Source organism: Passer montanus, unplaced genomic scaffold (assembly GCF_014805655.1).
Source record: "Passer montanus isolate IOZ18808 unplaced genomic scaffold, ASM1480565v1 scaffold2, whole genome shotgun sequence".
NCBI lineage: Eukaryota > Metazoa > Chordata > Aves > Passeriformes > Passeridae > Passer > Passer montanus.
In genome coordinates this window covers 7,227,615-7,244,666 of record NW_024366591.1, presented here as the reverse complement: position 1 = coordinate 7,244,666, position 17,052 = coordinate 7,227,615, and the positions used below count along the sequence as shown (strand labels likewise).

General features: G+C 40.6%; 1 protein-coding gene across 1 annotated transcript in view; it reads right to left on the bottom strand.

Moving 5' to 3' along the window:
* Window positions 1-17,052, bottom strand: part of PGBD5 (piggyBac transposable element derived 5) — a 68,013-nt gene that overhangs the window by 15,256 nt on the left and 35,705 nt on the right. Inside the window, exons 4-5 of the mRNA XM_039707539.1 lie at window positions 7,078-7,258; window positions 181-378 (exon numbers count right to left, since the gene is read on the bottom strand). Coding sequence (XP_039563473.1) covers window positions 181-378; window positions 7,078-7,258 — 379 coding nt within the window. The remainder of the gene's footprint in view (window positions 1-180; window positions 379-7,077; window positions 7,259-17,052) is intronic.

Sequence of the window (17,052 nt, the reverse complement as noted above, 5' to 3'; positions counted from 1 at the left end):
AAGAATAGCTGTATGAAGATACAGAAGGGAAGTAATCACTACAGCTACTGTTTATCTAGGATGTATGATCAGTTACAATCAAGCTCTTTGTTCAGGCTTATTATCAATCTCAATGACTCACTTTGGCTTGTGACATAAAGCATGTGCACTTCTGAGATGAGAAGTAGGAATATTGCTTACCTTGTTGAATTGGAGAATAGGCATTGGTCAGAAAACGAAAGTGCCCTTTATTGTACCAGCAAATCAATGACATGTTTCCCTTCATTCTTATTCTGTACTGTCCTCTGGACTGTGGAGTTGCAGAATTGTTCAGCATGGATGGAGGTAGGCCTGTGCAGTCACTCTTCCTGGTGCTCAGCAACCCACAGCAGTAAATCTCTGCATATGAACAAACACATTCCCTATTAGCAAAATATTGCATGGACCCAGAGAGCAAAACCAGCAGAGCAAGCCTGAAAGACCTATGAAAGAACTTGCCCTACAACATGTCAGCCAACAGGTTTTCTTCTGTAATACCAAAGATTTGTGTCCTACAGACCAGTGCAGAAAGCCTGATCTCTTGTTGAAACACATTGAGGCCTCCTGCACTGTCAGGATGAAACAACAGGAAAAATAATTCAGGGTATTTTCCTAGTGGTAACACCCACAATCTGTGTTTAACATTACAACATGTTTAAAACTGGTCTCAAAAATTCCCCAGTAGTGATACGCATTATGGGACAAATTGGAATTTATGATCCAAGAGATGTTGTTTAACTGAAAGAATGAAGTTTGGAGGGAGCAGGGAGGTAGGGAAAGCTATAGCATCTCAGATGTTAACTGAAATAAATTCTCCTACATGACTCCTATGATGCTTTTAGTCACAATAGTTTAATCTACTGCTTCACTGTGCTGCCACATTCTTGATTTTTAGCTCAATACTCCTCGCACCTGCATCATCTGCTTTGCTAAGGATATCCTGCTTAAGCAGCTAAAAACCACTGAAACCACTGGTTGATTTTAAAAAATGCATATGCCAGAAGGATGGAGAAGATGGAAATTTCAGTGAAAACTGATTTTAGGGCACTAAAGCAAGCACTGATCTTGTCCTGCAAATATACCAGAGGCTCTTGCAGGAGACACAGTCTGTGGCTCACAGCTTCTTGGCCTTTTCATATGTGAGAGGCAATGAATAAAATCTAGCACAACAAAATGAATCTCAATACAGCCAGGCAGGCACAAACAAGGCTTGAAAACAACGTTAATAACAATGCTTGAATTTTTCATTAGGCTGTGAAATACTAACAGCCTGTTTCTGTTAGTCCAAGAGAAGTACATTTTCTTGATCAAACTGTTCCCTGACTAAAAGAAATCTTGGGTGGAAATTTCCATGGTTTCCCTCAATTTTGTGTTAACCCATTTGAGTAGAAAAAACAGTGGGCATGGAAGCAGGTGATATCTGTGCACATCTTGTGGTGGTTTAAAGCTCATCTGTCAGTTAAGTCTGCTTGATCAAATTTTTTATCATGCTGAATTTTGCATTATATCCTTACAGTGAAAATACAAAGTCAGAATGCAGTGCCTGGCTTCCCCTAAACATGTTACCTCTGTTCCTGGATTTCCATTTATGTGGCTCTTCCACCTCTGTCTTTCTGGAAACACCTAAGCTCTTGAGAGCAGGTGCAGCCTTTGTCTTTGCCTATAGTGACTGGCATGATGAACATCCCCTCAACAGCTCACAGACACTAAAGGAATACTAATAAATTAATTGCATATACTCATGCATTGGTCCAGTTGCTGTGGGCAGATCTAAAAAGAGCTACAGCTTTTCCAGCAGAAATTTAAGACACTGATGAGAGAAGAAGGTCAACCAACACAGCAATGGGAAAACTTCATTCTCAAGGGAGAAACCTGCACTCCACCAGTTATTTGTAATGAATTAATCAGTCCCTGGAAATCTGTAAGTTCCTTCCACAAAAGAAAATGAGAAAAGCCTGATGACAACAGGCTTACAATCATTATAGAGGGAACTGCACTTCCAGCGGAAACGTGACTTTTTTATTTTTCTTTTTAAAAATTTCTTCTGTTGCTAAGATGTCCCCAAAAATGCAGGTCCCATACCTGCGGACTATGCCATTAACAAAGCAAACATTTATAAAGCTTTCTTCTAGCCAATATTAAGATCTTCTTGCTTTGATAACAAGCAAACCTGAGAAGAATTTCCTTAGCTGCCCAGAGTTTATTACTCATTGAAATGTGATACTTTTTCCAGGAGGCTGCAATGGAATAAAACCAAGCTAATAATTACATTATTGTGCTAAAGCTTCAAAACAGGAACAGCCATCTTTGAGATCTCATAATAATTAGTTGTAGCCTTTCCTTTTATTGTAGCAATAACCCTGCAGAAAACTTCCAGCAGGTGTTCCACTCTTCCTGTAGAATAATGGGAACCATTTTCTGTCTAAGGAACATATCGTGTAGCCTTCCTGCTGTACAGCCTAGAAAAGTGCAGCACCTCTGCAGATTTACTAGCATCTCTCATTATGGATGAAACCCTTAATCTACTGTAGAGATTTTTAAAACCACCCAGTTACTATAGCAATAGAAGCAATAAAAATTACACCCATCTGGCTCTATGAAGTTTTTGTGTGTAATTAAATCAGAATCACAACAGGTGTTTTCTGCACACACACAGGAGTCAGTGAAAACAGTTTGTTCTCTGGTCTTCTTAAACTGTAGGTGCAATATAAATGAATACACCTAAGACAGTTTAGCAAAGAAGAAGAAATGTGGTATAGCCACCCAAAACTCATTCCTAGAGTCTCCAGCCTCCAGAGAGCTTGTGCTGAAGCCTGTTTCACCACATCTTCACTAATACAGTTCACAAAGGCCATCAGGCTCGAGCTAATTCAGGCAAAAATACACATTCTGCAATCATTTGTTCTGCAAGCAATGCATTCTGCTAGGTCAAGTCAGAGCTAGGAAAGCATGGTGGGGCTGCTGTGGGGAGCAGAAGTGAGTTTGCTTCAGTCCATGTGCTGGAGTTGCAGGATCCTGTAAAATTTGTAGGAAAATCATGGTCAACCAGGCTGGCAGGTCTTGCAGCTTTGCCAACACCAGCCCCTCAGTAGAACAGAGCCAGCTGCTCCAGCTAGTTCAGAACATGCAGAAGAGACTTTCAGGGATCATATGTTAAAGGGAAGCATGGAACACAGGGCTTTAGCAGGTTTTGTCCTCTATAAAGGACAATACTAATGCTTAGAGAGGGAACAAGGGATGTGACTATGAATGAATGTCACAGCAAATAGCAGTGACAGCTGTCTGCTCACAGAACAGAGAATCTGGGGCATTTCAGTGCAGGTTTCCAGTTCTATTCAGAGGCCAGTGAAAGAAATTCTGCTGGAAAAAAAAGTCTATTCAGGTTTTGATTTTGAAAAAGATCAAAATGCTACCTTATTTTCTGAAGTTTTCTCAGTGCTTGGTATCTTCACATAGGTCTTAGAATTGTGTTCACTGACATCCCTTTATATTACAAGCCACACTATTGTCTCCTGTGGTACACTGAAGGTGCTACACCACAGGCTCTCAGTAAAGAGAAAGCATTATCATCTTTAACAATAATGCATGTGTGGGCTAGGGTGAGGAAAAGTGAATGATAGTTAAGATTTTACAAAATTTTTTGAGAGGATCACAGGGTCCTATAGATTAAAGAATAGTTCAGGCTGAAAAACAACTCAGGAGGTCTCTACCCACCCCTGAGAGACAGGTGAGCTCTGAGGCCAGACAGTGCCATTCAAGGCTTTAGCTTGTCTGGGCTTATAAACTTCCAAGGACAGAGACTGCACAACCTATCTGGGCATCCTGCTTCACTGCCCTCAGGAAAAATCCTTCATCTAGTCTGAACATCTTTTGTTTCAGCCTAAATTTGTTATTTTTTGTGCTTCCACTGTAAAGAGTCAGCTCCATTCTCATGATAGGTTAGTAAAAGGCTGCTGTTGCATACCCCCAAGGCCTCTTCTCAAACTGAACAAGAACAGTTCCCTCCCCATGGCAGAGTATATTCATATACAGAGTATTCTTGTACTGGATGTTGTCTAAAACTGTAGGAGGCAATAATCACCTCCCTTGATCTACAGGCTACACTCCTGTTAACACAGCCCGGGACAGTGCTGACCAGCTTGGCTGCCAGGGCGTGCTGCTGACTCAGGTTCAGCATGCTGATTACCAGGACCCCAAGTCCTCTCCATAAAGAATTTTGAAAGGAACTTCTAGAGTTTTAGTGGGTGACTTTACAGATTTTCCAGAATTGCCTTCAGCTGCCTTAAAACTTTCATGTTCCCAGAGAGTTTATGGCTTCCAAGCACAAACTTATTTAAATATTTCCCTATTTCCCTGTTCATAGTCATAAAACCCCCAAATAAAATAAAGCAGTTAAGATCAATACCAATTTCTTTTTGGTTTTGGCTCTCAGTGGGATCTTTCTACCACTGGTCCTGATGTAGCCCAGAAATGGAAATCTTTCCAAAAAAAGTAAATTTATCAGTTTAAGAATGGGTCTTGAACTGTCATGAGCACCTGAGCAGAGATACTTTTCTACAGGCTCTCATGACATTTTCTGGTCATGGTGTCGCTCTGTTCAGGTTTAACTGAAGTCATAGACCAAAAAAGAGTCACACACCAAAAAACCCCAACATTGACTTCATTGCTGAAGGAGACTCTGTGGTAGATCAGGAGAGATCTCTCTGTCCAGTCCAGGCTTCTTTGCTTGCCTCTCCCCAAATGTACTGCGAATGCAGCAGGATCCCAGCAGGTGCTGGCAGTACACAGTCTGCTTTGCAGCAGAGTCAATAAACACCATCTCCTTCAAGGCTCTTACTGACTTCACCACAGCTTGACATCTCAAGCATGTCACCTCTCCCAGTGTCTCACAGTCCTTCCAGCTCAACATTTCCTTGCAAAACCTCTGAGCTAGCCCCTAGCAGCTTATGGCAAATGCAGACAATCCCACTGCCTTATTAAACAGAAACACTTTTCTCCCCATGATCTTCTTTATGTAGGAGTGCCATGCTATATTACAAAGTCAATAAACCTGCTCTCTTAGTGTCCACCCCCTACCCACCTCATCGCTTCACCCCTAGGAAGGTAATAGCGTGTACCAGATCTGAAATTTAATTTTGGAGGCAGCTGTCACAGATTATAAAGTCTCATGAAGCTATATAATACATCATGAGCTAAAACAAAATCTCAGTGTTGCATTTGCATATTTGATCAGATAGTAAGTCAAAATTACATGTACTTAAAAGACATTACTGAATTTGTTACCTGCCAGAAACCATTAATTTGAATGATCTGTGCAATGTAAAGCCTATGAATAATTCAACTCTGTGAACAATATGAATTATCTGCAAGTAATAAACATTCAGCTGGTTTAGTAGCATGTATCTTTTTCACCAGGGTTACTGACCAAATGTATCATGTCAGGTCATCTTAATCCTTCTCTAGCTGAGCATAGAGGATGAACTCAGTCAAGCTGTTTGTCTTTATATTTAAACCTTAACATTTCATCTCAGGTACAAAGAGCATGTGTGTTATCTTCTGCATTTTTTTAAAATCACATTTTGCATCATTGGTTCGGTAGTCTTAAAAATGTAATGCTTATAATCAGCTGAGAAAAGCCATCTAACAATGATAGATCTCTGCTCAGAGGAAAAACGCCAGTACACTATAAATATGCTCTACTCCTTTCCCATTTGGCTGTTCGCAGCATTTGGGAAACCATGGGTCTTTTATGAGGTATGCAGATATTCCACTGTAGCCAGTGAGCTTCCAGCTTGCCTGAATTAATGTAGGAGCTAAGTTCTGCATGGAGCTCGACAGATGCAGCCCTCAGTGCCAGCACAGTCTGTAGTGCTAAACTACAGCGCTGGTGCAGCTCACTGATGTTCTCATTTTAAATGAGAATGAACATATTGTCTCAACTCCCAGACTTTCTCCCTGCTTTGGGCCACATTTCATTAATATAATGGTTTGCGTGGGTTTAATTTTCTGCAATGACAAAAAACCCCCAACTTGGCCAGCAGTGGTGTGTCAGCAAAGAGCCTCGTAGCTGTGATGCACGATGGCAGCCTCCAACCTCATTGCTGGGAAGGATCTATTCCATGCACCACATCACTCTGAAAGGCTGTGCTGACTGAAGAATGAAACCAGAGTGATATGAAATTACTCAGAACTGACTGGCAAGAGTGCAGGATCCTGTAATTGCAGGGGAGTCACAAGTCCTCAGCTTCGCTGAAAGCAAAGCAACACATGACTTTTCCATGGTCAGAGGGAGGAGGCATTTGACAGAAAGGATGACCTGGGATTGCTCTTCGCAGTAGCAAAAGACTTGCTTGGGAGAGCTGTATCAATGGACATTCCACTGATCAGTATGTTTTTGCTAATGGAGAGTTTTATTATGCTTTCAAAACTAAAATCTGTCCTATCAAGGTATATTGATACTAGCAAAAATCCCCTGAAACAGAAAAAAGCAAACTTTTCTAGAGCTTTTGCAAAGGCATAAAATGTCCTCTAGAGAAAACACATCTTAAATAGATATTAAACCAAAAAAGAATTCTAAGGCACATCTCTAAGGATTCCTCCCATCCTTCATCTTTCACAACAGGAACAGAAAAATCACAGGCAGATAGGAAATTCCCCCAGGTCACATAACAGATTTTACGTCACATTTCTAAGTCAAAGAACAAAAGCAAGCACTTTAAATAACCTTATTAAAATTGTTTTTACATCCTCATTTTGAAGATTTAAGAAGGAAGATTTAAAGAGCAACTTAGAAAGTCTTCTGCATAGTACCCACCCATGAATGAGAAGTCTTCTTAGATATGAACAACTTATCTATACAAGGAATTGAAATATCAGTGAAGACTTTTGGAAATTTTTTTATTTCAGTGGCATGAGGCCCCTGGGTCAGTCGACATTAAAACCCAATGAGTCACCCAAATTGAAATATCAGTGAAGACTTTTGGAAATTTTTTTTATTTCAGTGGCACGAGGCCCCTAGGTCAGTTGACATTAAAACCCAATGAGTCACCCAGTACACACCTTGCTTCTCAAATTCTTCAAAGAGATTCAGGCTGGTAATGCTTGGGCCTGTGAAGATGATGTAGTTCTTCCCAGAGGCATTCTGACAAAGGCTTTTGGCCACCATGCTGTGAAGCTGTGGTTTGTTCTTCAAAGCATCCAACCCATCAGCACCACTCCCTTCTTTGAGATGGACATAAATCTTAAATGAGAAATGGTAAGAAAAGTCAGAAGATTACAAGGAATCTAGAGGGAGCAGATGCAATTCCCAAGACACCTGCAACAGCTCAACCTGAGACAAGCTGGGAAGGCAGCAGACACTTGTTATAAAGGCTAATTAAAGTCCCTCTCAAGGGCCTGTTGCTTTTAAACCAATTCAGGTTAGCTAGCACAGCTACTGACAAATATGGCATACTTCACCTCATTTCTGAGGCTCCTGTCACTGTTGTACAGTTTGAAGATTGTTTGCTTGCAGGAAAAGACTCCAGTCATAACTGGGATTACATATTATACTGAATCTGCATAGGCTTCATTGCTGCCAGCAAAAGGAGAGTATGGGAACTTCAGTTTCAAGAAAAGCCATTGTAAGATGACCAGAAGGAAATGGCCCGTTACCTTTACTACATTAATATTCAGATTTATTTCCCACTGTGCAGTAACCATCAGGCTGTGACACAAGTGTGTGTGCACCTCCATAAATGAGCAAAATGCACACCCAACCAGTCAGAACACCCTCATCAAACTCCCCAGGCACAGTGCTAACACATAGATCTTTTACATAGATCCAGATTTGGAAGCAACCCACCAAAACAATTTGAACCATGCAGAGGGAGAAAATGTGTAACCCTTTGTTTGTACGCAAGCCTTCTATTTTATTTCACTGATGGTATTTTAGAAGCACAACTTTCACCTCAGTTCAACACTTAATAAAGCCCACTAGGCATCCAGCCTTCATCTTGTTCTAAGAGCTAGGAGAAATAACTTGCTGGAAAGAGAAAGAGGAAGAAGCAAACACTGTACTCTGTTACTCAAATACTACTGTAACATCATGGAACTTGCAAATATTTAAATAAACAAACAAATGCAAATTTTCAGAAAAACTTGCCCAGGCCTGCCTTCATGACTTTGGCTCTGAAATACTCAAATCTTTTATGAATTACCTGTCAAAGAAGAAATTGAAAGTTGTTCAGTATTCAGGGGCAGGGGAAAGTAATTTTGCCTTGATTTTTGAAGTGATATATCCACAACTTTGTTAAATTTGTTTGAGAATTCAACCATGCAAAACATGCATCACTACTTTTCTGTATAGTTTATTTCTCTTACCAACAGACACTATTGCAAATTAAAATCCACAGCAATCCTCACAGAACAAAAATGCTATGTTTGCACTAGTGCTTCCAGTAATTTGTAACTCAATGATCTCAGAGAAGAACAAAATTCAATTAAACAACTTTCTCCCTGTTTTCGATGGTGCATGTCCCAACACTGATATTCTGTGTAATATTCCCTAGCAATTCATGCATCATAGAACAGACCTCAACAGAATGTGTTACATATGAAATTTCTGGGAAATTAGACATAATTTGTAATTTGAAGGAACTGACATGCTGAAAACAAAGTTGGTGCAAGGACAAATGCACAGTCATTCCAAAAAGTAGAGTGTATATTAAAAGGAAGTCTTAAATACACCATTTATCTTAAAAAAAAATAAATTAAAACCCCTTTTGTTGATAGAAACAACTCTCAGATGAGGACCAAGGCAGCAATGTTTGCACACTCCCTGATTCTGCTCCACTCATTTTTGATGGCTGTTAAAGTTGTGCTTTCTCCAGTTCTAAGACTGAGGACTAGCTAATTATGATAAGTCATTTAGGTTATTAATCAGGGCTCCAGAGAGGCAGTGGAATGTCAAAGAACAGATTGTTCCAAATTTACAGCAAAGGTATTTCGTGATTATTGGCAACAAAATTAAGATTAGGTTACTAGTATACCAGCACAGAGACCACACATCAAACCCTCAAAATCTACAGACAGGGCAGTGGAGACAGAAGACTCAGACAGATTAGTTTTGACCTTGCATTAGCAGATGAGCTGAAAACAAAGCAGGAATCTAAGTCTATAAAAGTGTCTTACACATTACCTTGCCATATCCAGTAAATCTTAGAGTCTCTCCTGCTCCATGCTTGCTCCATGTTCCTTGTAGAGTGCTGCCTCTCCAAGGGACAGTCCTCTGGCACTGCTGGTGTGCCAGCTGGTCCCTCATTGTGGGCTGGTTTGTGTCTGCAAGCAGCTCCTTCCAAGAGCATGCCCACCATGAAATTGGCCACTAAGGTACCACTACTTTGATATAATGATGCTACACACTTCACAGGTTTTGTTAGCACAACTCCCTGTGCATCTGGCTGTGAATCTCAATCCCCTTGCTCTGTTCACCTCCCCAGTGCCCATTACTCAAATGTCCATACCCACTGCTGAACCCTTCCTCCTCCTCCACCAATGTTAAATATTCTTCTTGGGCACTTCCTTACCTGTCCAAAACCAGCCTTTTTTCTTGGCACAGTATTTCTTGTTTTGGAGAAGCTTTATCATGCCCAGCTTTATTGGGATGATGGGTGACAGCAGCACAGTGTTGGAAGGCATAAAGGCTGCTGTGAAACAGTGGCTGTGTACAGACAGCTGGCAAAGACATGGCTTCAAATATCTTTGCAAATGCCTAGGATTCCATATGGCCTTCATTTTCCCTCGTCCAACTAATTTCATTCTTCCTCAAGCCATTAAGATCATACCAACTGAAGCCCACAGCACTCCCTGCCTTTTTGTGATGCAATAGAAGTGTTACTTAATAGTCAGAAATCCGCAGAAAAAACAACAATTGCCAGAAATTGGCTGTTAGACCTTCATAGGCACAGTCAGAAACTGCTCCCCCAAAATGTTTGTTAAACTATTCACTAGACCTTCTGGTTTGTCCTGGGACATAGAATTTTGTGTTCTTTCCATGTGCACCAACAGCAAAATATCTTCAGAAGTACAGGCTCAACAACTGTTGCTGGATAACAGACGGGAGCTGTTGGCAGCAAACATCCTCTACTTCTGTGCAGGACAGCCCAGGCATAGCTTCTGGAATATCTGCAGAGATCGCTTTCACTGTCTATCTTTTCTAATGGCTACTGATACGTTTGATCTACAGCACCAATTGGGATAACCTGTACAGATGTGACATCATCTGTCTTACAAGGTGACTATGGGCTGAAGATAATTAACGTGCAGTGCTTTTCCTATTCATTCCTCAATTTTTTGTTGAATATCTGTTGTTTATCAGAACAGCGACATGCTCAATTGTGCCTTCTCTCTATCTGTGGCTGCCCTACTGCACCAGATACTTTCCAGCATGCTTGCATTACCTTCTTGTGGAAAATTCATAAGGTTTCACAGAAACTGAGTAAAAAAACTGAACACTTAGGAACAAAAGCTACATCTTGATTGCACATTTAAGAGAATATGCCCTAGAAACTGAAATATTGGTGATTCTGCTCATATTTAAAGCTCAAATGGCATATTGAAAGCACTTGTGAACAGCACATCCCAAATACCTTCATACATAATTGAAGCACCCCATGGTACAATTCTCAAATGAAATAGATGACATTTGGGAGCAAAAAAAGGGCAGAGACAGTAATAAACAGAAGGGAGAATTTGAAAGATATATAGTGCAAAATATTTCACAAAGGGCAGATCCTAAACAACTACAAAACAGAAGCCATGTTTTTAGATGACAGTTACAGAAGCAAGGTAGTAAAGTAGTAATTTTTCAATCCTCAATAGCTATTGAAAAAATAACTTAATTTTTTTCTACAGGCTTCACAGCCCACCCACAACTGTGCATTCCTAGCACTAGTTTCTAGATCATGCCTCAGTCAGTCTTCCCCTCTCATCCTAAACCTCACCTTTAACTGTTGCCATTACCAACACTGCTGGGAGATTCTCCTCTCCAGCTCCATCCTAAATCTGCTGCAGGTCATACTCTCTCCTTCTTTAATGATCAGACAGCTCTTGTCTAGCAGATTCTGGCACCAGTGGTGCTGCTCTTACTGAGATCAGTAAGCCTCATTTTTTAAGTCTCTCTTCATTCTCTTCCTACTACTCTAAAGGCTACTTTCTAAAGGGTATGCAAGAACATACAGTTTTCCCAACCTGTTCCCAGCTAGCTCCTACTGTTCCTTACAAAGCTCTTTGCTTGGTCCCCTTCTTTTCTACCTCTGTATTCTTTGTTGAATGATTTCAAACTGCATTAACACTCACAGATGCAGTTAACATCTTTGTACTGCAGAGTGACAAACATCTGTTCTGCCTGCACATGTTCTTAAAAGTTTCTAAAAAGATCTTTGTGAGACTGGCAAAACGATGCTGGTAGAGTTGACAATGCAAGTCAATATGTCTTAGAGTTCTTTGCTTTTCTTTCCATGATTTCTTGTTATTTCTTTGTCACTGAGGGCACTACAACATCTTGCCTACATGGGCAGACTGACAACCTGTGGGTCAACAGCTCATAGATCAAGAAACACAGATTTTGCTCTGTACCTTCTCCCAGGCAGCCATATCTAGATTAGGTAGATTCATTTTCTCTAACAGCTCCACATAAATAATTTCCTATTCTTTCAAATATCTAAGAACTGCCTGGCTTTCCTGCCAATTACTGCAATCATCCTTCTTTACTTTGGCCTTGCTGCAATGTATCTTGACATCCAGACAGTCCTTCACCCCTCAGATCATTTGCCTAACCCTTTGCTTTGACCATGTCAGCCTTCTTTGCAGCATCAAAAGGAAATAGGGCTGGAAAATGGAGAGGGCCTTTATGGTCTAGGTTTCCCCATTGATCTTCTCCTGTACTATGTCAGTATAGTGATTCCTGCTCACACTAGCCCTGTGAAGCCAGGTATCCAACACCCAATGTCACACAAGCCCACACTTGCTTCTTTCCATGCTGCCCTTCTCCTGCCTGGTTGGAAATCACCACCATCTCAGCAGAGATCTTTACTTTTGCTCTTCAAAACCTTTCCTAGAAAGGATGCAATCCCCACAAGGCAATTGTTACTCAATGCGTTGGTCCTGTTTTTTCTTAATGCTACTTTTCCAGGCTCCCTCTGTGTAACTGGCAGCCCAGCTCAAGTCCATGACTGAGGCTTCACTCTAGGGCCACACAATTGCACAACATTGGCTCCGTTTTCCTATGAAAATTACAGCTGAGCTGTGAGAAGGTGTGTAAGTGAGGAAGTGTAAGTGGGAACGTATGTAAGTGATGCAAGGCAAGAGCAGTATAAACTATCAGAAGTGCTGTAACTATCAAGAGGATAACACACAGCAGCTCAAGGAGGAAAATACATAAAAAGGGTGTAAAATCTTAAGATAAAAGCAAGTGATGACAAATGAGTGACATTGAGGACCCAGCCATTTCCATTGAGGAGCTACAAGGCTGATGACTGCCCGGCCCGTGCAGGCTCACCAGGAGTAGGGTGTATAGAGGTGCCTAGCAGCATGTTAGTCCCAGATCTCTGCCACGTGCACTGGCCAAGAAACACTGCTGCACTCAGCCTGCTTCCAGAGTTCTCTGGGCAGCCAAAACATGTCTGAACTGAAGAGATTTGCTGTAGGAAGCTTAAGCCTCTTGCACTTAGATCCTAAATTTTCTAGGGCAGGAGTTTTTTTTTTTAGTTCTGCTTATTGCGCTGAGCACAAAGGAATGGGATCCATGAGGAGCATTTCTATGGCAAGCCTATTAAATGCACAAAACAGAAGGCTCTGGTGCTTTTAGTCTCCTTCCCCAAGCAAAGTTGCACTGAGAAGAGCTGCAGAAGGGACACAATTATACAGGTAGTTTTATTGTTATAAACTCCAAGCAGCTCAGATAGGAACTAAAAATAACTTTCATTCACACTTGAAAATAGACACTAAGACTGTATGTAAGCTGTGAGAGATCTTTGCATTAGATTACATTTAGGTTTGGTTTCCTATTCATTTAGAAAAATGGTAAGATTGTAAAGTCCATAAAAATGAACAGGACTGGCCCATCATACATCTGCAAAAATACCTTTCCAGTTAACACTGGTGAGCAAGAGGATAATTGACTTTTAACTGAGATCCGGGATTCTCAGATGCTGACATTACAAAACCACATGCATTAAAAAGCCAGAGCTGGGTGGGAGCCAGAGGAAGAAAGTAGATAGGATTTTCCAGTCACCAGTGGCTGACAAAGAAAGGTGATCAGATTTCCTGGGATCCCCTCACAGACAAAGCCTGACCTTGAGAACCTCCTCAAAGCAGCTGCTACATCTGTGTGTTCCAGATGTAACTGTTCTAGCAATAGAGGTATTATCAGGGCACTGTTTAAAGAAATGCAAGGGCTCAGACTAATCTCTAAACAGAACTTAAATAGGCTGAAACACCAACATTTCTGAGCAGTTTATTAAACAAGTGCACAGATGGCTAACTCTCCTGCAACTCTGACCTTGAGAACAAAACTGACTCCAGATTTATTTACCCCTCCCTTTCCCATTGACTGAATGCACTTATGTGGTGTGTTCTGAAATTATAAATTCTTTGGGGCACAATCTCAGTTTCTCTAAATTCTGGTAGTTCTTACCCTGTAAAATCAGTAAGGTTATGAAGTATTCAAGCTTGCTGTAGCTACCTTGTCTGACATGAACTACAGTATATACCATACAAGCATGGTGTTTACATAGTTTGTGGGTTTTTGCTGCCACTTAGAGCTCTGCCACTGATCTGTGGAGCAAACTCAGACATCTCCCTTCATTGAGACTGCTGCTCTTTGGGGAGAGAACCCTTTCTCACCCTCTCAGCAGGGGCTACCCTGATCCAGGTTTCACTCCTTAAACATGGCTGTCATGCAAATCACTGTTTCTTCAGGACCATGGAAAGACTCAAGATGCAGAGACTCAGTACTTTTCCTTACTCTGCTCTGACTCATCACTTCATGGGAAGCAGTGGAAGGTGGAAACTCGGTCCCAGCACAAGGACCTAAAGGACTTCATAAATCTGAGTAACATATTCCACAGGGATATTCGTAAAAATGAAATGTATTATTGCAAGAATTTTCTTCCAGGGAATAAAAGCAAGTGCACAGCCCATATATTCAAGGGCAGGGAGGAGGTGTGGGAAGGGAAAAGTCTCCAGCATAGCCTCAGAAAACAAAATTCATCTCAGTGAATAGGAAAGGATATACAGATCCATAAAATAGTTTCTTCCTCACCATGATACCAGCTTTTTAAGCAAATAATAATGTTGATGCGTTAATTCCATTACTGCCTATCAGAATGATTAATATTGCCTGACTGTCCTTTTACAGTGCTCTCTACCATCTACGTACTGTCCTTCATCTTGTTAATTGATAGCTCTTTGGGTCAGGGACTGTCTGAAGATTACATCTGGGCTATGGGCCTGTGCTTCAGGATGAGGCACTATAGGAATACCTTGTTCTGCCAGCTCTCCATGTGCTGGGGTTCACCAGCATCCTGTGCTTCCTTCTCCTGCAAAATGATCAGAAAACGTCTTGTGCAAGAGGAGCTGTGCAAGGATTAGGCATCACTTAGTAATAATTACTCAGAACCATGTTAATTCCTTTTGAGCCACACAAGAAGTGCAAAGAGAGAGCATGATATGTCCCACACAGAAAAAATAACTGGCCTGGGTAAGGTATTTTGGAATTTTCTTCATCATTTTTTGATGAGCAATATTGTTATATCTAAAATGAGAAATAGTCCTACCAATCATATTTATGAACCATTTTTATAATCAAGTGTTCGAGAAAAAGAAATAAGAACTCACAAAAAAAACTGACACAGCTGGAGTTCTGATTTAAATAGCACAACTTACTATTTAAATATACTCTAAGCAAATACTGTAAGAAAGATTTCTAAGCTACTTCAATAATTTAAACTGCAATCAAGACATTAAAATATTGGTTTTAAAAGTGTCTCAGTGGTAAGTAGGGAAATAGAAGTGCTTAGTAGCATGTAGGGAAATAGATTAGAAAGAAACAAGAAATGTAAAGGGAAGATGAAGCAGAGAGGGACACTGGAAGTTCTGCAAGCTGTTTATTGTTCCCCCTGAATTAGAAAGAAATGAGAAGGCCCAAGCCCTCTCCCACAGCAGCTTCTGCCACCTTGATGTCAAGTTTCAAGGGCAGATGAAAAAGGCAACAGTATCAGGGCAGTTTTGCCATCTACTTTGCCAAAGTCAGCTCTCCTGGAGCCCTTCTGATCCCTCTGAGAGGTTTTGTTCGTGTTCCCAACTGAGGCAGACATATATTTACATTGTTTGAATAATGTGTCCTTCCTGCATGTTCCCACTTGGCCAGTTGACCGTGAAGAGATGCTCAGCCAACAAAGCTATTCACTGCAACAAGACGCTCTGCTTGAGATTTTCTGAAGTAGAAATATAATCTGAAATTGTGCAATCATCTTAAAACAATTAACTGTCAGGGTGCAGTCAAGTTATCTGGAGTACAGAAGACAGAAAAGTAGTCTAATATTCATACATTATTTATATTATGAATATATAAGCCTATGCACCTTCTTATGTCCACAAGCAGCACTTGAGCTTTATTCCATTTCTGTTCCATGAACCGCTTAGATTTTTAACCAAATACCATCTCCTTAAAAAAGTAAATGATGAGCTATCAAAAAGAAGTGTTTACTCATATCCAAAAATTTGACTCAAAGTTTTGTTCACAAGAACAAGCAGGAACAGGAATTTGAGGAGTCAAACAGCTGAAACTCCTAACATTAACAACTGACCTGTGAGCTGCCAACCAGAGTTTACACAGCAACTCAGCATGAGGCATATCCATTTTTCATTAGGAAAAAACAACCAATCTTTTTCATTGTAGGAAAAGCAGAACACTGGAAAAACTGAAATGTCTCATCAGACTGATTTTATTTTTTTTTTTTTAACACCAGGCTTAATTCAGGACTGGAGGACATTGCTTTGAGCCAGGAGTATCACAGACATCTTGAGCTTCCTCTTGTCCCTGAAATCCTGTCATATATAGGTGTCTCCTCTCTTCTGTCTGGGCCTACCTTTTACAGATACATATTATTCAGATTTTGGAAACTGAATTATCCTGATTTATGACGTGTTGATAGTCCTATTTTATCTTGAATAAAAGGATCTCAACGTCATTGTGTGGAAGCAGTGAGGAGGGAATTCACCCAGACAGTATTACAGAATATGCATATTTTGAAGGTTTTTCCAACAGTTGGCAGACGACAGACAAGTCAGTCCTTAACTATCAGACAACAAGTCCTTTCTTCATGATGGCAGCTTCACAAGAGATGGAAGAAAAGGTGTGTACATGAAGGGGAAAACATTGGATTTATTTCAGGTTTAGATAAATTTTCTCTTTGTTTAACACAGGACCAAAAAAAAATCAAAATCTCTGTTTAATACTCTAAATACACCAAATAACCACCAAAAATGCTTTGGATTCTGCAAAACAGCTTGTAAGTGTGACACTTAAATGAGCATAGCATTTCAATTATATCATAACTGAAGTTGCCCATCCTCTCCAGATCAGGTTTTTCCATTTTAGCATGAAGGTATATTCTTTTTCACTGTTCCCTAAGGTCCCTTTCACCCAGTCATTTCAGCATGTTGATAATGACAGCCAAGTCAAGGAACGAAAATAGAAGGCAGCTGGTAAGATAATCCTGGACGTCATCCGGATGCAAGTGAAGCATGAGCATCTAATTCATTAAGGGAGTGGGAGGATTAGGGTGGTGCTGAGCATCTATTCTGTTTAATTTGACATTCCATTAATTTAGTCTCTCAGTGGACAGGACAGGAGGTGCAACATAATTATGGCTCAGAATCTGAAACCTCTGGCATGTCTGAAGACTTATTAGTTTTGTGGCAGTTGGCTAGGGGGGAGTGTGGCAAGAGATGAGCAGACTCTGTGCTTGCTGTACCCAATACGCTTCAGTA